This window comes from Vulpes lagopus, chromosome X, assembly GCF_018345385.1.
Source record: "Vulpes lagopus strain Blue_001 chromosome X, ASM1834538v1, whole genome shotgun sequence".
In the NCBI taxonomy this organism is placed as follows: domain Eukaryota; kingdom Metazoa; phylum Chordata; class Mammalia; order Carnivora; family Canidae; genus Vulpes; species Vulpes lagopus.
In genome coordinates, this window is record NC_054848.1 from 65,932,470 (window position 1) to 65,953,135 (window position 20,666).

Genomic DNA, 20,666 nt, shown 5'->3' on the forward strand with positions numbered 1-20,666 from the left:
TAGCTATACGTAAGTGGATGGGGCAATCTGTACTGAAGACATGGGTGACATTAGTGACAAGAAGGAACCAGTCATATGTGGAAGAGCAGAAAAGCATGCAAATACAAATACAAATAACCTCAGATGGAACAAGCTTTGGCAGGACCATGGTGAAAGAGACTGACTGATAAGAGATGAGAATTTGAAATGGAAAATCAGAGGAGTTTAAGGAAGGGAATAATATTATACGATTTACATTTTGAAGATCATTCTGGAGGTTACATGAGGAATGCATTGTAGAGAAGCTGAGAGAAGCAGAGAGCCATGTGAAGAGATTATTCCAGTTATTCATAGTTATAGTGTACCTGGAGAAAAACAGATGGATTTTCTTTTATTTATATATTGGATCTAGAGGGGCACGTGGATGGCTCAGTCAGCTGAGCATCTGATTCTTAGGTTTTGGCTCAGGTCATGATCTCATGGGTTTTGAGGTTAGCCTGCCCATAGGGCTCTGTGCTCAGTGCAGAGTCAGCTTAAAGATTCTCCCCTCTGCCCCTCCCCCAACTTGGACATGCACATGGTATTTCTTTCTCTCTCTCTCTCTCAAATAAATCTTTAAAAGAATAAATTGGGTCTAGAAAACCTCAGCTAAGATAAAACAGGTAAGAATTCAGCCCATGTTACAAACAATAGATTGTCTTAAAAAATACAGATTTTACCAGCAGGTCAAAGTGCCTTCACAAGAAGGAGAAACAATTTGGGAATTGCTAAAAAATCATTTTTCCTAAACAGTTCACAATCATTATGTGGAGATGTATTTGTCTGATTGTCACTTCTAAATGGCCTATGCCATGATATAGAGGAAAGTACTGGAATTGTTACTCAGATAGGGCTCTCCAATTCATGTCTCATAGAGGACAACTACCAGTTTGAACCTTGAATTGCCCTTAAAGATATGTATGGCATATATATGATATGATAGGTAACTTTTATTGCAGAAAAATTTCAACCATATACAAAAATAAAATATAGTGAAGCCCTATGTAGCTATCACCCAGCTTCAATAATCATGGCAAATTTTGACTCATTTATATTCTTCCTCACTCTTCCCTTCACCCACCTACCTCTGATTGGTTTAATCCGAAGATTTCCCCTTCTCCCAGTGGTTTAATTTGAAGTAAATCCCTGAAACTTTTTTAAAAAGTTTTTAAGGAAGATACAGCACAATTCTTAAATATGCCTACTTCCAGGAAAAAAATTACCTTCCATGAAGGTAGAGGAACACAAGAATCCTCTTATTCAGATCTTCCTATTTCCCCTTGTGAAAATCAAGAAAAAACTGACTAGACTTGGAATTACATTCAATAAGTTTCTTAGGACTAATACAGCTTTACTTAGAGAAAATGCAGAACTAAACTAGAACTCTAGGATATTATTGGATTAGAGAATCTTCCCAACTTTGTTCCGCTCCATCCTGTCCTTCCAAAAGAATTAGCTTTGTAAATTTGATACTGTTTAAGAAAGGCCTCTTAAATCCTTGGATCTAGAATAAGAAGTGGGTATTGTTAATTCAAACTTGGAGGCCTCACAGAAGAAATTATATAATTACTAGGGTTAAGGCTCTAGTACTAGATATCCCAAATTAAACATGTTTTCTTATGTCTTGCTCCAGTTGCTATGCCTTTCTCTTGAGCATTGTCCAAGTAACTATTCCAAAGGAAACTCTGCTCCATTTTAAAACCAATTGGCAATATTGAAACTATCCCATTTAGCTCATAATGTTATGTCCCAGTCACCTCCCATCTGAGCCGCAAACCCTGTCATCCTAGATCTCAGTACCATCTACCCATCATAACATGACTGGCTCATGAAAACACTTTAGGGAACCATCTCCAAAAGCTTATATATTCTTCCATTTTAAGAAATTGGTCTCTTTTGTTATATCTCGGCACACGTGAGCTAGGTAGGAGTGTTTAAAACTGATTGTGTTAGCATACCAGTTACTGAATCAAAGCATATTGCAAAGTATCTTTAACATAAAGGATGTATGGAACATAAACTTTTTTTTATAATTTTTTTTATTTTTTATTTATTTATGATAGTCACAGAGAGAGAGAGAGAGAGAGAGGCAGAGACACAGGCAGAGGGAGAAGCAGGCTCCATGCACCGGGAGCCCGACGTGGGACTCGATCCCAGGTCTCCAGGATCGCGCCCTGGGCCAAAGGCAGGCGCCAAACCGCTGCGCCACCCAGGGATCCCCTGGAACATAAACTTTAATAATGAAATTATTTTAATGTAATAAGATGGGAAACCAAATATAAAAACCCTGGACTTAACAAAATCTCATCTACAGGAGACCAATTAAAGAAGATTATCAAGACTGCCTGTTTATCACATAATTATGTTAACAATTCTTTGTCGACTCAAAGGAAGTATGTGTTATTTTGCCACTAAATGTGAAAGGTTTTATTAAGACATGTAATTATTTATTGCATTCTTTATTTAAAAAAAATAGTATTGGGGCACCTGGGTGGCTCAGTGGTTGAGCGCCTGCCTTTGGTTCACATCATGATCACAGGGTCCTGGGATTGAGTCCCACATCAGGCTCCCCCAGGGAGTCTGCTTTTCCCTCTGCCTATGTCTCTACCTCTCGTGAATAAATAAAATCTTTAAGAATAAAAAGATTAGTATTTACTATCCTAGGATGAGCATGAAATACTTTATTATATTTTTTATTGAACAAAAGGTACTATGGGAATTCAATAATTTAATAATGGTGTGTGGTGGGGTAGAGGTAACTTGTTGAGAAGTCTTTTCACAGCTTATTTACTTTCAAAAGAATTATGTCTACAGGTCATCTCTGTAGATTACAGTAATGGAAGAAGCGAAAATGGCTTTTTGTTAGGGTGATCTAAATTAAGTTGTGAGATTTTTTCCTTTTGTACTGTTTGTGTTAAGAAACCATATTACAGTTAAAGCATCATTCATTATAAGGATGGGAAGAATGATTTACGGAATCCCATTTGAAACAATGAGTTACGGAACTTGGGAGATTAGGTTTGTAAGCAAAGAAATTCTCATTTAAAGCAGACCTGGGGTGCCTGGGTGGCTCAGTGGGTTAAGCATCTGCTTTCAGCTCAGATCATGATCCCAGGGCTTTGGGATCGAGCCTCACATCGAGCTCCCTGCTTAGCAGGTAGCCTGCTTCTCCCTCTCCTGCCTACCATTCCCCCTGTTTGTGTTTGCTCTGTCAAATACATTAATTAATTAATTAATTAATTTTATGAAAATAAATAAATAAAGCAGAAACCTGCATCAGCCAGATGTCCATCTATGTTACATACAGTGTTAGCTCTAGTAGTCCTCATCAGGCATTTTTTTAAAATATTGGAGTGGTGCTTCTTAGTTCTAACATAAACATTAACATGATAATAACTTCCTGATGAAAATATACAACAAAGCTAAAAATATATGTTTCTTACTAGGACTTCCATAAAGACCATACAGATACTTCATATATTTTATTTAGAAACTTAAACAAATTACCTTGCATGTAATTGCACAGTCTCCATTTCATTGATATCTAAAGCAAAACATACTGGAATAGAAATTAGATAAACAGATATTTCTCACTTGACAATATCTTTGCAATTTTCAAAGATAAGCTATGTGAAACTTGTGAGAGGAAAAAAACCACCGCTATTTTTATTGAGCTTAACCACAAATTGGAAAAGGAATACATACATTTAAGTTTGTTAAGTATAATGAGCACCTTGTTACAATACCCATTCAATTATGCATGGATCAAGTGAATCACTGAGCTGTTAATTTCTTAATTGCCCCAAATTTTGGACACTGTTATTTTTATTTAAGAACATTTTGGAAAATCACACTTGTTTTCATTTTCAAACAGTTATGACAACAGTTTTCTATCAGGCTACTAAAAGCTTCCATTTATATCATATGTAATGAGTAGATAATTTGGCATAATTTTGTTACATGTGTAGTTAGCAGAAGAGAAACTGCCATGTTGTTCCTACACCAAGGGGGAAAATGTAAGGACTATATAGCTCAGGAAGAATATTAACATTTTCTATCACAAAATATTGATAAAATTGGAATTGTTTTAATCCAATTATGGAGCTTAACATTTTAGTCAAAATATTAAGATAATAAAATAAAGCTCTTAGCTTCATATCAAGACCTATTTGAATATTTGTATAAAAGTATTAAAAGCATGTATCTCCTCATTTATAGCTTGATTTAGTGTAATGCCTCATCCATTCCTATCTTAATAGTTTCTTAGTATAATGAATAATTATTAAAATATAATTGTAAGGCATGACAATACTACATAGATATCTAGAGATATTTCATGCAAAGCCTCAATCACATGTAAACCAAATATATTTATTGCTTTAATCTGTACTTTGTCAAATGGAAACATTTTAATTTTCACCAATTCTTAACTTTAACCATAGGATTTGAAATTAAGAAATTTCATTCTTATCTACTCATGTATTTGGAAAATAGTTTTGTTCACTTTGCAAAGTCATTAGAACCCAGTTAATCAACCAACTTCTAAGTGCATTGCATACTATAAAATCTTTTTTTCCCAAATAGGATACAAGTGTCAAGTATTTGTTCTTGTTCTTATTCTCTAAACCTTATGCAAAAATTCAGTGTAACATGTTGTATACTTCTATAAAAAAAGTCCACCTTCCTTCTATCCATTCCTACAATATAGTATTACATATTTTTAAGGAAGTGAGTGGGCTCATTTGAAGATGATATACTTCAAAAGAACAGATTTGCCAAGCCAAGCCACTGATACGTTCTTAGAACCATAATAGTATAATATGTAATTTAGTGGACTTAGTTATTTTAAAAGATATTATCCTACTTCCCCGATAAATGAAATTACCCATCACCTGATTTAGTTATATCTCTGAAAGGTTTAAATAGCATGTAATAGAGCATCTCTTTTAGTCATGAAGTTTAATGTAAGAAAAGCAAATATATGCTATATATACAATGTAGTGAACTTTAAAAACTCAATAATTCTTGCCTCTTTTCGGGGGGTTAAAAAACAGTATTTATGTTTGTAGCTGAATTGCACATCTAATATCAGAGAAAATCTTCTAATGGAATAATTTGTAATAAAATCTCTACTCCAACAAATTAGTTCAGTGTCTAGGAAGCACCCTATTGAAAAACAGTGGATTATGTTCTACAGTGTCTGGAATTGGAGTTTAAACAATGTGTTGCTATATTGAATACAAAAATGTGATAGAAAGGCCTGGTAGTGGCTGGAGAAACTGTCATCTGCAGAACTAATTCATTTCATTAGATTCACTGAGTAGTAGCATGGTTCAAAATATTGATTGGCCTTTAGTAATGGAAAATAAAGTACTAATGTAGACACAAAAGCTCCTTTGATTTGGAGGTCCATTCATGGCTAGAAAAGAAAAAGAAAGTTAGTTTACAACTGGTTCATAATTCATTTAAGATATTCTTATTGTATGTATACAATTATAGAAAATGATTTAAATTTATATATATAAAACCAAAGGAAATGTACTGTATTTTGTGGTAACTTTTACATGTATATTCAGTGAAACAATGGTTTATCTGACTTTAGTCAAAGTATATGTTTCAATTACTGAAGGGAAGATTGGGTAGACTTCTTACTTGGTGTCTTATTTAGAGGATAAATATGTCCAAACATATCTGTTAACAAATATAGATTTATCATCTGTGAACTTACTAAAATATATTTTGAACTTCCTTTCAGTATCTAGTCCCCTTCAGATATCAAGTTTGATGTTTACTGCTGCACATTTTTAACAGAGAGAGAAATAATGACTACTATTCTGTAGACCCTTCATTTGGCAAGTTCTCACATTGATGCACATGTGGTTAGTAGCAGTAGTTGCTTCCCAGTCTTAAATTTCATTATCAAATCCCTGAGTGACAAATTTTAAATCCTATGCTGACTTTCCCTTGCTGTCATCTGCCTCTTAGGCCATCAAGTACCCTTTATCATTTGATTGACATAATTATCTGTTAATGGCCTAAGAAACACAACATGTCAAAACTCAAATTATTTGAGGGGGGGAAGTTTCCAAATGTTGGTTGCTTTCATTGAAAACAGGTAACCATATAATCAAGATTGATGGCTTGATTGTAATTAGAGAAGGTCTTCAGAGATAAAAACTTTTTTAAATTTTTTGTTTATGCAAATATTTCAGCTTATTCAACTAAAATATCATTTTTAGAGTGAGTTATTTAACAGACTTAATTTTATTAACTATACATCTGCAGTAATTTATTAACAATGTCTGCAGTGTTTTATTAACTATACATCTGTAATTTTAAAATTTCTTCAAAAGGTTTTGCAGAGGGCAGGCCAGGTGGCTCAGCAGTTTAGCGCCACCTTCAGCCCAGGGCCTGATCCTGGAGACCCGGGATCGAGTCCCACGTCAGGCTCCTTGTGTGGAGCCTGCTTCTCCCTCTGCCTGTATCTCTGCCTCTCTCTCTCTCTCTCTCTCTTTCTCTCTCTCCTCTCTGTGTCTCTCATGGATAAATAAATGTTTTTTAAAAAAGGGTTTTGCAGAATAATTGACATCTGCATATTTATCTAGTGCTCCTCAGAGTATAGACATTTTAAAACTTATTCACATGCAATAAACCTATAGAAAAAGTATACATGTAAGTATACAACAATATGAATTTTTCCAAACTGAACATATATATGCAACCATTACCCTAGTAGCACCTCCTAGCACTTCCTTCCAATCAGTACCTGCCCTCAAAGATAACCACCTTTTGATTTTAATAACCATAAATTAATTAGTTTTACCTGGTTTTAGTATTTAAGCAGTTTTTAACATAATGAAGTCTGTCATTTTCAATGTTAAAGTCAGATTCTGTGTTGTTTTAGACCTGTGATTCTCAAAGATTTTATGTCCATTACACTTGAGGGATATCATATATTCCCATCATTATCAATGGTTTACTGTTAAAAATCCTTTGGCAGTAGTGTAGGAGTATACAATTAAGAAGAAAAGACCCCAAGGTGATTCTGTCATGTTAAGATTTCCCAACCCTCAGCAGTATTAATATTTTGGCCTAGACAATTCTTTGTTGTGAGAGACTGTCCTATTTGTTGTATGATCTTTAGCAGCATTCCTGGTTTTTATCCACCAGATGCCAATAGTACCCATTCCCCAGTTGTGAAAACCAAAAATGGCTCCAAACATTGCTAAATGTCCCCTCGGGGGCAAATCTGCCCCATAGCCACTGCACTAAGATGAATATATCCTATTTGATGATTAAAGGTTAGCAGGACCATAATTAGACAATAAGTAGAAGTTTTAGTAACATTGATTCCTTTTTAGGAAGAGGGTTTTAGTAACCAGCATCACTTAGCAATGTATTGGCCTACTTAAAAAGATGCTAAGGTCCATGTCACTTGGTCATTTTGGAGGATGTTATAGAAGGGAGATATTAGAGTACATGACAAAGTATTCTTCACCAGCCTCACTATAACTGTGGGATTTTTTTTTAATTTTTATTTATTTATTTATTTATGATAGTGACAGAGAGAGAGAGAGAGGCAGAGACACAGGCAGAGGGAGAAGCAGGCTCCATGCACCGGGAGCCCGATGTGGGATTCGATCCCGGGTCTCCAGGATCGCGCCCTGGGCCAAAGGCAGGCGCCAAACCGCTGCGCCACCCAGGGATCCCTAACTGTGGGATTTAAAGCTGGAGGATCTTCTAGTCAATTGAGAAAGACACACCTCCTTGCTTTCAAAATACTGAAAATTTTCTATCTATAGTAATAAGTACCACATTCAAGACTGAAAGACAAATTCTATTAAAACATGCTTATTCTCCATACACTATCCTTCATAATTGTCTGTAATATTTTCTACCTGCTTTAGAAAAAATGAAGGTTTTTTTTAATTGAGCAGAATCAGTTCAAAAAAATATTATATTACCTGTGTATGAATCATTCTAAAGTTTCTTAATTCATACTAATATCAGTAAGGAAAACCTGGGGAAATCTTTAAGAGAAAAAAATGAACTGGAAGATTTGAGTTCACTTTGATAGTTTACCACATTTTTGAAGGTTGTTATATATATAGAATATATGCAAATTTCTATTCTTAATAGAACTAGAAATACACGAAAGAACTTACACAAGTCCATTTGTCTTCTGTTTTCTCAATCACAATAGTCTGTGTGTCTCTACCTGGTGGTATATATTCATAGTCATCATAAAGGAGGCCTAGGATTGGATATTGTGTCCTATACCTATACAGAAAAAAAGTTAGTTTACCAGCTGCACACACACAAAAAAATGACTCATTCCTTTTTAGTGACTCCTAGTTTGATTCTCCATATTCTCCATATTAAGTTAAATTGGCTTTGAATGACTTTTAGCTCTAAAAAGAAAATACCTCTTAATGTATGAAGCTTTGCTACTATTATTTTCAAAAGCATGAGCAAAAAGTATGTCTGCTTTTGCAATTATGGACCACTGGGAGCATAAGACAATGATCCTAGAGAAGAGAACCAAATGACATGAGCCCTACAAGTACCTAGCTCAATACTTAGGAATTTTTTTGGTCACAGGATAGGGAAAGAGCCAAATAAATCCCTTCAGTCTCACAAAGTTGAAGTGACAGGATTTCAAGTAAAGGTATGCCAAAACAGCCAGTGTGGGGCAGAACACCAGACAGGAGAGAGCTACACAGATAACAGAAAAGAGACTTGTAGAGTGTTCTCCACAAGTCTTTAGATGAGTACTGATTAGTGTAGGCATGTGGGAAAGCTACTAAAGCTGAGGAAAGAACCATTGGAAAGAGCAGCCTGGAAATCCCTGGAGTTCACATAGTGAAGGTAATAGGTTGTGTTCCACTAACCAGAATGGAAAGACCTCCTAATGCAAGGAGCGTCAGGAAGAAACTACAAAAGAATATTGTGGTAGTATTGGAATGACATTAGTCCTAGACTGCAGGTTTTAACAGTTTAAGTGCAAGATCTGCAAGCATTAAACTGTATCCAAGTAATTTCACCTCAGAATAAAACCACAGAATATTTGCAGTGAAGCAAAAATATTCAGAACTCAAGTTGTAAAATTATAATATATGGCATTCAATAAAAAAATTGGTAGAAAAGCAATGAAGCAGGAAGATATGGTTAATAATGAGGAGAAAAAATAGTAGAAACAGAACAAGGAATGACAGATACAAGAAATAAGTAGTCATGGTTGCATCTATTAAAAATATTTTTTAATGTATATTCAAGAAGTTAGAGGAAAGCATGAATGTGATGAGGAGAACAATGGAGGATATAAAGATCTACATTGGACTTCAAGTAAATAAAATCAGGAAAGAAAGAAGTAACAACTGACACCACACAAATAGAAAGCATTATATAGAATACTGTAAAAAATCTAGGCCAAAGAATTGGACAACCTGGAAGAAAAGGATAAATAAATACCAAGAAACATACAATATTCCAAAACTGAATGAAGAAGAAATAGAAAAATCTGAACAGATTGATTACTAGTAACAAAATTGAATTAATTTTCAAAAAAATGTCTAGTGGGTGCCTGGTGGCTCAGTCAGTTAAGCATCTGACTTTTGATTTCGTCTCAGGGTTGTGAGATCAAGACCCACATTGGGTTCTACATTGGGTATGGAGCCTGCTTAAAGATTCTCTCTCCCTCTGCTACTCCCTGCCTCACTCTCCCTCTCTCTATCCCTAACTCTCTGTCTCCCTCTCTAAAAAAAAAAAAAAAAAAATCAAAGAAAATAAATAAAAAGTTAAAAAGGTGAATTCTACCAGTTAAAGAATTATGGAGAGGAGTTACAATGGCAGAGGAGTAGTAGGCCTCTAAGTTTGCCTCATCCCTTGAGTACAACTAGATAGATATCAAATAATTCTAAATATAGGAGAAATCAATTAGAGGCCCAAGAAAACAAATACTGCAAGTCTATAAGTAGAAAAGGAACCACTATTTGGAAGGTAGGAGGTGCAGAGACTTGAATCATGTAGATATAGCTGAGGATAAGGCAGAAGGGAGGAAGGTTGATTAAGGAGGCTACCACAAATCATTATAAGCAATGGACTATAGAATTGGAACTTTCAGAAGTCTGATACAGTGGGGTACATGCCTGGCTTAATGGTGGGGAAGCAGAGTAGAATCCCAGATGTGACATCATGGTTTGAAGATCTCCTGGGTCACAAGAAGAATTGGTGGCACCTAAGTGTGGCACTGTTGCCAGGCAAAGGAGCATGGAACCTGGCTGAGAACAGCAAATCTAGGTGCCTGCTTTCTGCTCTGTGTTGCCATAAACTGAACCATATAGTTGTGCCACCACTTTCCTAGGAGAGCTCCAATAAAAGGCAGAAATATGGCCAGACACTCCCTGGGAGGAGTAGTTCTGGTCTGCACCATGGTAGTTCCTAAAATTTGGAGTTTTGTAACAGGTAGGATGCACACAGAGCTCTGATGGAGACTGGGGAGACAAACAAGAGTGATTGCTCTTCTGTGAGGGCTCACTGAAGAGTAGGGGGCGAGAATTTTCAGCTAATGCTGGAAAGCAAGGTGCATCAATATTCATCCTGTTGATCATGGCATAGACCGCTGTGCTATGAAACTTGAGGTCAACCACAAGAAAAATTTTGGAAGGACCATGAAGGTTAAAGAACATCCTACTTGGGATCCCTGGGTGGCGCAGCGGTTCGGCGCCTGCCTTTGGCCCAGGGCGCGATCCTGGAGACCCGGGATCGAATCCCACATCGGGCTCCCGGTGCATGGAGCCTGCTTCTCCCTCTGCCTGTGTCTCTGCCTCTCTCTCACTCTCTCTGTGACTATCATAAAAAAAAAAAAAAAAAGAACATCCTACTGAATACATGAAGGTTAAAAAACAAATACACAACAATTAAAGAACAAAAGAACATCCTACTAAAGAATGAATAGGACATCCAGGAAATGAAAGTAGAATTAAAAAAACATATGGAAGCAAATGAAAATGAAAACATGACAGTTCAAAGCATTTGGCCTGCAACAAAAAGCAGTTCTAAGAGAGAAGTATATAGCAGTACAGGCCTGCCTCAAGAAGCCAAAAAAGTCTCAAATACACAACCTAACATTACACTTAAAGTAGCTTGGAAAAGTACAGCAAATAAAGCCAAAATTCAGCAGGAGAAGAGAAATAATAAATATTAGAGCAGAAATCAGTGACATAGACATCAAGAAACCAGTAGAATAGATCAACGAAACTAGGAGGTGATTCTTTGAAAGAATCAACAAGGTCAATAAACCTCTAGCCAGTCTTATCAAAAAGAAAAGACCCAAATAAGTCAAATCATGAAAGAAAGAGGAAAGTCCACAAACACAGAAGAAATTCAATTATAAGAGAATATTATGAAAAATTATATGCCAAAAATTTAAGCAGTCTGGAAGAAATGGATAAATTCCTAGAAACATATAAACTGCCAAAACTGTAAGAAATAGAAAACCTGAACAGACTCATAACCAGCAAAGAAATTGAAGCAGTAATCAGAAACCTCCCAACAAACAAGAGTCCAGGGCCAGATGGCTTCCCAGAGGAATTCTACCAAACATTGAAAGAACAACTAATACCCATTCTTCTGAAGCTGTTCCAAAAAAGAAAGTGGAAGGAAAACTTCCAAACTCATTCTGTGAGAGTAGCATTAATTTCATCCCCATACCAAAGTCCCCACTGAAAAGGACAATTATAGACCAATATCCCTGATGAACATGGATGCAAAATTCTCACCAAGATACTAGCTAATAGGTACCAACAGCACATTAAAAGGATTATTTACCATGAACAAGCAGGATTTACTCCTGGGCTGCAGGGGTGATTGCACATCTGCAAATCAATCAGTATGATAAACCACATTAATAAAAGAAAAGGCAAGAACCATATGACCATTTCAATAGATGTACAAAAAGTATATGACAAAATACTGCATCCATTCTTAATAATGAACCTTCCCAAATGTAGTGATAAAGGGAACATACCACAACATCATAAAGAGTATAAATAAATGACCCACGGTGAATATCATTCTCAATAGGAAAAATCAGAGCTTTCCCCCTAAGGTCAAGAACATGGCAGGGATGTCCACTCTCACCACTTTGTTTAACATAATACTGGAAATCCGGGCCTCAGCAATCAGACAAAAAAAAAAGAAGAAGAAAGAAAAGAAAAGCCATCCAAATCAGTAAAGAAGAAGTCAAACTCAATTTTTGCAGATGACATGATACTCTATGTAGAAAACCCAAAAGATTCCACCATAAAATTGCTAGAACTGATACAGGAATTCAGCAAAGTCACAGGATATAAAATTAAGACACAGAAGTCTGTTGCATTTCTATATACTAACAATGAAGCAGAAGAAAGAGAAATCAAGGAATTGATCCCATTTACAATTGCACCAAAAATCATGATACCTAGGAATAACCTAACCAAAGAGGTAAAAGATCTGTACTCTGAAAACTATAGAGCACTTATGACAGAAATTGAAGAAGACACAAAGAAATGGAAAAACATTCCATGTTCATTGATTGGAAGAACAAATATTGTTAAAATGTCTATGGTACTCAAACCCATCTAAACATTCAAAGCAATCCATATCAAAATACCACCAGAATTTTTTGCAGAGTTGTAACAAACAATTTTAAAATTGTGTGAAACCAGGAAAAAACAAATAGCTGAAGAAATGTAGAAAAAGAAAATCAAAGCTGGAAGCATCATAATCCAGACCTTAAGCTGTATCACAAAGCTGTAATCATGAAGACAGTATGGTACTGGCACAAAAACAGACAGATCAATAGAACAGAATAAAGATCACAAAAATGGACCCTCAACTGTATGGTCAACTAATCTTCAACAAAGAAGAAAAGAATATCCAATGGGAAAAAGAGTCTCTTCAATAATTATGTTGGGAAAATTGAAAAGCCACATGCAGAAGAATAAAACTCAACCACTTTCTTACACTATACACAAAGATAAACTCAAAATCGTTGAGAGACATAAATGTGAGACAGGAATCTTTCAAAATCCTAAAGAAGAATACAAGCAGCAACCTGTTTGACCTCAGCAACAGCCACTTCTTGCTAAACACATCTCCAGAATCAAGCAAAAGAAAAGCAAAAAATGAGTTATTGGGACTTCGTCAGGATAAAAATCTTTTGCAGAGTAAAAAAAACAATCAACAAAACTAAAAGGCAACCTACTGAATGGGAGAAGATATTCACAAATAACATATCAGATAAAGAGCTAGTACCCAAAAATCTGTAGAGAACATTTCAAACTCAACACCCAAAAATGAAATAATCCAGTCAAGAAATGGGCAGAAGACATGAACATTCATTTATCCAATGAAGACATGCCAATGACTAACAAATGCATGAAAAAATGCTCAACATCACTCAGTATCAGAGAAATACAAATCAAAATCACGGTGAGATACCATGTCACACCAGTCAGAATGGCTAAAATTAACAAATCAGGAAACAACAGATGTTGGCAAGGATGTAGAGAACAGGGAACACTCTCATACTGTTGGTGAGAATGATAAGTGGTGCAGCCACTTTGGAAAACAGTTTGGAGGTTCCTCAAAAAGTTAAAATAGAGCTACCTATGACTCAGAAATTGCAGTACTAGGTATTTACCCAAAGGATACAAACATAGTGATTTGAAGTGGCACATGCACCCCAATGTTTATTTATAACAGCAATATCCACAATAGCCAAAATATGGAATGAGCCCATACATCCATTGACAGATGAATGGATCAAAAGATGTGATATACACAGGTATAGGTATAAGTATAGGTATAGATATAGATAATGGAATATTACTCAGCCATCAAAAAGAATGAAATCTTGCCATTTGCAACCATTAGAACTATAGTGTATTATGTAAATTGAAAAAAGGCAGAAAAAGACAAATACCATGATTCACTTATTGCAGAATTTAAGACACAAACAGGTGAACACAGGGGAAAGGAAGGAAAAATAAGATGAAAACAGAGATGGAAAAAAAAAACAGACGGAGGGAACACATAAGAGACTTTTAACTATAGGGTACAAACTGAGGGTTGCTGAAGGAGGAGGAGGGTGGTGGGATGTGGTAATTGGGTGATGAGCATTAAGGAGGGCACTTGATGTAATAAGTCCTGAGTGTTATATGCAACTGATGAATCAGTAAATTCTACTGTTAAAACTAATAATGCACATTGTTAACTAAATTGAATTTTAATTATAAAAAATTATTGATACCTATTCACCTCTAATTATTCTCAGAAAAGGGGAATAAAAGTTTCCAAATACATTCTATGAGGCAGTATCACCCTGACACCAAAACCAGATATGGCACCATAGGAAAAGAAAACTACAGGTCAATGTCTGTGATGAACATAAATACAAATGTTGTCAACAAAATGCTAGGAAGCTCAATAACATATCAATAATATATTTAAAGGATCGTTTACTAGGAAGCTCAATAACATATCAATAATATATTTAAAGGATCAGTTGGGATTTATTCTGGGGATGGAAGGATGGTTCAATATTCCCAAATCAATCAACATGATACATCACATCAACAAAGGAAGTATAAAAATTATATAATCATCTCAATAGATGCATAAAATGCATTTGACAAAATTCATCATCTGTTCATGATTTTTAAAAAACTCAACAAAATGAGTTCAGAAGAATCAAATCTTAACATAATAAAGGCCACATAAGAAAAACTTGCAGCCAACATCATACTCAATGGTGAAAAACAGAGCTTTTTCCTTTAAAATCAGGAATTAGACAGGGATGTCCACTGTTACCATTTTTATTTAACCTAGTACTGAAAGTCTTAGCCACAGCTGACAAGAAAAATAAATAAAAAGCATCATATTGGTAAGAAAAAGTAAAGTTTTCCGTATTTGTAGATTACATGATACTATACATAGAAAACTCTATAGACTCCATAAAATACAATTGGAAGTAATAAATGAATTCAATAAAGCCACAGGATACAAAATCAAAGTACAGAAATCTGCTGGATTCCTATAAACTAGTAATGAAGCAGCAGAAAGTGAAATTAAGAAAACAATTCCATTTTCATTGTGCAAAAAGAACAAAATTCCTACAAATAAACTTAAGCAAGGAGGTAAAAGACCTGTACTCTGAAAGCTGTAAAGCATTGAAGAAAGAAATTGAAGACAACACAAATGGAAGCATATACCATGCTTATGGATTGAGAGCCTTAATATTTTTTTTCTTTTAATTAATTTTTATTGGTGTTCAATTTACCAACATACAGAAAAACACCCAGTGCTCATCCCGTCAAGTGTCCACCTCAGTGCCCGTCACCCATTCCCCTCCAACACCCGCCCTCCTCCCCTTCCACCACCCCTAGTTCGTTTCCCCGAGTTAGGAGTCTTTATGTTCTGTCTCCCTTCCTGATATTTCCCAACATTTCTTCTCCCTTCCTTTATATTCCCTTTCACTATTATTTATATTCCCCAAATGAATGAGAACATACACTGCTTGTCCTTCTCCGATTGACTTACTTCACTCAGCATAATACCCTCCAGTTCCATCCACGTTGAAGCAAATGGTGGGTATTTGTCATTTCTAACTGCTGAGTAATATTCCATTGTATACATAAACCACATCTTCTTTATCCATTCATCTTTCGATGGACACCGAGGCTCCTTCCACAGTTTGGCTATTGTGGCCATTGCTGATAGAAACATCGGGGTGCAGGTGTCCCGATGTTTCATTGCATCTGAATCTTTGGGGTAAATCCCCAACAGTGCAATTGCTGGGTCGTAGGGCAGGTCTATTTTTAACTCTTTGAGGAACTTCCACACAGTTTTCCAGAGCCTTAATATTTCTAAAATACTTATACTACCCAAAGCAATCTACAGATATAATGCAATCCCTTTTAAAAACACAACAGCATTTTTCACAGAACTAGAACAAATAATCCTAAAATATTTATGGAACCATAGAAGACCCTCAAATAGCCGAAGCAATCTTGAGAAAGAAAAACAAAGTTGCAGATGTCATAATTCCAAATTTCAAGATATATTAGAAAGTACATAATCAATACATGATGGTACTAGCACAAAACAGATACATATGCCAAGGAAGAAAATAGAAAGGCCAGAAAGATACCCACACTTATATGGTCAATTAGTCTATGACAAAGGAGGCAAAAGGGGAAAAGACAGTCTTCCACAAATAGTATTGGGAAAACTGGACAGCAACACACAGAATATAACCACATTCTTACACCATACATAAAAATAAACTCAAGATGCATCAAAGACCTAAATGTGAGACCTAAAACCATAGAAATCCTAGAAGAAAACACAAGCATAAGGAAGATGTGGTATATGCATACAATGGAATATTACTCAGCCATTAGAAACGACAAATATCCACTATTTGCTTCAACGTGGATGGAACTGGAGGGTATTATGCTGAGTGAAGTAAGTCAATTGGAGAAGGACAAACATATGGTTTCATTCATATGGGGAATATAAAAAATAGTAAAAGAGATTAAAGGGGGAAGGAGAGAAAATGAGTGGGAAATATCAGTGATGGTGACAGAACATGAGAGACTCCTAACTTTGGGAAATGAACAAGGGGTAGTGGTATGGAGGTGGGCGGGGTGTTGGGGTGCCTGGGTGATGGGCACTGAGGAGGGCACTTGACGGGATGAGCATTGGGTGTTATACTATATGTTGGCAAATCCAACTCCCATAAAAAATATACAAAAAATATTGCCATTTCTAGGCATTTTTACCATTACATACAGATATGAATCTCTAAAAAAAAAAGAGAGAGAGAGAGAAAGAAAACACAGCACTAATTTCTCTGACATTGGTCATAGCAAACTTTCTCTAGATATGTCTCCTAAAGCAAGGGAAAGAAAAGCAAAAATAAGCTATAAAAAGCTGTTGCACAGGAAAGGAAACCATCAACAAAAACAAAAAGGCAACCTACTGAATGGGAAAATATATTTGCAAATGATATATCTGATAAGGCGTTAATATCCAGGGGCACCTGTGTGGCTCAGTGGTTGAGCACCTGCCTTTGGATCAGGTCGTGATCCCAGGGTCCTGGGAATGAGTCCCACATCAGGCTCCCCACAGGGAGTCTGCCTCTCCCTCTGCCTATGTCTCTGCCTCTCTCTGTGTGTCTTTCATGAATAAATAAATTTTTTAAAGGGGTTAATATCCAAAATATGTAAAGAACTTATACAAATCAATATCCAAAAACCAACAATTTGTTTAAAACACATTCAGAGGAACTTCTTTTTCCAAAGAAGACAGATAGATGACCAACAGGCACATGAAAAATGCTCAACATAAATGATCATCAGAGAAATGCAAATCAAAGCCACAGTAAGATATCACTTTACACCTATCAGAATGGCTAAAATAAAAAAGTCAAGATATAACAAGTGTTGGCAAGGATGTGGAGAAAAAGGAACCCTCATGCAGTGTTGATGAGGATATAAACTAGTACAGCCACCACGGAAATCAGCTTAGTTTCCATAAAAAATTAAAAATAGAAATACCATATGATCCAGTAATTCCACTACTGAGTACTTACCCAACAAAACAAAAATACTAATTTGAAATGATATATGCACTCCTATGCTTATTGCAGCATTATTTAAGCAAGATATGGAAGCAATATGTGTCCATTTATAAGGGAACTAGATAAGGAAGCAGTGATATATAATAGAATATTACTCAGCCACAAAAAAGGATTAGATCTTGCCATCTGCAACAACTGGATGGAACTAAAGGGTATTATGTAAAGTGGAATAAGTCAGATAAAAGAAGAAAAATATTATTTCATTCATATATGGAAGCTAAAAACAGCAACTAAATAAAATGCAGAATCAAACCTATAAATACAGAGAACAAACTGATGATTGCCAGAAAGCAGGTGGCTGGGGCATGGGAAAAATGGGTGAAGGGGTATGAGAGATACAGGCCTCTAGTTATGGAATGAGTAAGTCACAGGAATAAAAGGCACAGCATAGTGATTATAGTCAATGATATTGTAATAATGTTTCATGGTGACTGATGGTAGCTATACTTGTGAGCAAAGCATAACATAGACAGAAATCGAATCACTGCATTGTACACCTGAAATTAATGTACCTTTGTGTGTCAACTGTACTTAAATAAAAGCACTTGGTGTTGTTATATGTAAGTGATGAATCACTAAATTCTACCTCTGAAACTAATATTACACCATTGTTAACTAACTAGAAATAAATATATATATAATATATATATATATATTAAACATGCTATAACTGGGATTAAATAATAGCCAAAGTCATATTCAAATTTCATTTTAAAATACATTACTTTTTAGTGGTGATAGTAGTCCTTCCACCACTGGAGATTTGGTTATGAGATGAATAAATTTCTTGTCTCAACTTTGAAAGTTCCTTACAAATAAAAGAAAATATAATTATTTCAAAACTGTAGAAACATGAGGTAATGCGTATGTTTCATCATTTTACAAGGCTACTAAGAATAATTACTTTTTTCCTTCCCTTTTAGCTTGGACATAGAATGTTCCAATTCCACCTGTTGAATACCATATATTATTGCTTCATGGTACCTAATAAGTTACATAATATGCCTGTGCAGGAATTCAATAACTGGCATAGAATTTCTATATTTAAGGGATAACATGATATTGAATGGGCATGGTTCTCAAGACAAAGATGAGAAAATTTTTTTCATAAGAATCTTGAAAATGTATGTTTTACAAGTACTGAAACTTCAGTGTGGAAGTAGGTATTGTTTCCTAGCAGAAGGTCTATCACTGATCATTACTGCAAGCAACATTAGTTCAATAACAGCAATGTAACATTAGCCACCATTTTATAACAGATCCTGGGTCACATGCTACAGATACAAAGAATACAAAACAGTCCTTTGCTAAAGCAGCTAATAAAGAGTAAAGAGCTCACAGTCATACTGGGAGTTTCATTGCTAATAAGATATAATATTAAAAATATTAAATGCACAGTAACACTCTTTTTGGTTTCATTTCTTGCTTTCATTTGAATTATATCTCCTAAAATATGAATCTTCTACTTCTTCACAGTTACATTCTACTTCATGAATAAAGTGTGTTTTGGAAATGTGCCCTTCTCTAATTCATAGGAAATATTTATCATACTTAACTGAGTTCCTCTGTACCTCTACCACTTCCCTTCTTACCTCTGACTGATGCTTTATAAGGGAATCCTTCTCTTCCAGCAAGCTTGTAAGTTCATGAAGCTTGAATTGAAATTCACTGTAACTTCCTTCTCTTCTTGAAACATCTTTTTGGTACTGATTTAACTGAGTCTAGTGATTTGAAATAAAGAAGAATTCTAAATCTGATTTGTGAAATAGGTAATTGAGTTCTAAGAGGTTCAGTTACAAAGTCATACAGAAAGTTATGAAATGAAGATCAAAGTACCAATAGTTGTAAACATTTGTAGAGTTTGAGGAATGGAAAATACAAATTAAAATGCTAATTAGGAATTTCTCAATTTTTTAAAGATGGCTTTTAATATTTAGGGATAGGCAGTACTTAAGTAACAGTCCTAAGCAACAAGAATTAAAATAAAGCTAAGAAAATAGGTACTTTAGATTCCTTCAAATACAAATTAAAGAAAACTCACTAATAATAACCAATTTTATATTGTGATTTGCAGTTCACAAAATATTCCTCTTGCATGATTTGTCTCAATTCTTACAGAAGCCCTGTGAAATAAGTATTATTAAAATCCTTATTTACAAAACAGGTAAATGAGATTAAGGGAGAGGTTACATGACATACAGTCCCACAACTAGTAAGCAACATAGCTGCAACTCCAAGATAGTTATTCTGACTCCAAATCCTGTCCATTTTCCTCTTTGCTACATTATGCGTGCATAAATGGCTGTTCAGTTAAAGTGTTAATAGTAATGTTGGGATGAAAAAGAAACAAGTGAAGGAAATCTGCTAGAAAAATTGGCAGACTTGCACAAATTATATTTTGTTTTATTTTGTTTTTTGGAAGAAATTCTACCATGATATTTGGAGAAAAAAAACTATGATTGTTTTTTTCCCATTTAATACTTAAGTATATTTAACTATATGTAGGAATCAGTAAATTAAGAGTTAGTCAAGTTGATCTAGAATTACAAGATAAGGCAATGTATATTCTCACAAATATCACACTAATTTTGATGTGAATTACACTTACATAATTCAACACTGTTCTTATCCTTGTGCATGACAAAGTTCTTACTATTTATATCATCCTTCAAGATCAAGTGAAGATTTTTAATAAATCAAACAGTAGCTTTGCTAGATAATCTCAAATGTTGCTCTTGACTGCACAAGCACACTTTAAGTAAAATCATGAAGGGTTCCTCTCAACCACTAATAAATAATTAAATAAATAAAAATAAATAGACCAAAACACCGAACTTTATGTCTTTTGCTTTTTTAGAAAAGATTAACCTAAATTAGAAAACAACTTGCAATATTCTACACAAAGTAATATGTATTTAAACAAAAGGTTCTATGTCATATTCCTGACTCTACCTTCAGTTGC

At 35.0% G+C, this 20,666-nt stretch overlaps 1 protein-coding gene across 2 annotated transcripts in view; it reads right to left on the reverse strand.

Annotated features, from left to right (window-relative positions):
• Window positions 1-3,512: 3,512 nt before the first annotated feature.
• The window catches only part of POF1B (POF1B actin binding protein), a 92,946-nt gene continuing 75,792 nt past the window's right edge, over window positions 3,513-20,666 (reverse strand). Inside the window, exons 14-17 of one of the 2 annotated variants that reach the window (XM_041740315.1) lie at window positions 19,297-19,425; window positions 18,430-18,512; window positions 8,184-8,298; window positions 3,513-5,437 (exon numbers count right to left, since the gene is read on the reverse strand). In XM_041740315.1, the coding sequence (XP_041596249.1) occupies window positions 5,432-5,437; window positions 8,184-8,298; window positions 18,430-18,512; window positions 19,297-19,425 (333 nt within the window). In that variant the 3' untranslated portion in view covers window positions 3,513-5,431. Of the gene's footprint in view, window positions 5,438-8,159; window positions 8,299-18,429; window positions 18,513-19,296; window positions 19,426-20,666 lie in introns of those variants that run through there. The other variant, XM_041740314.1, reaches the window with a different exon arrangement.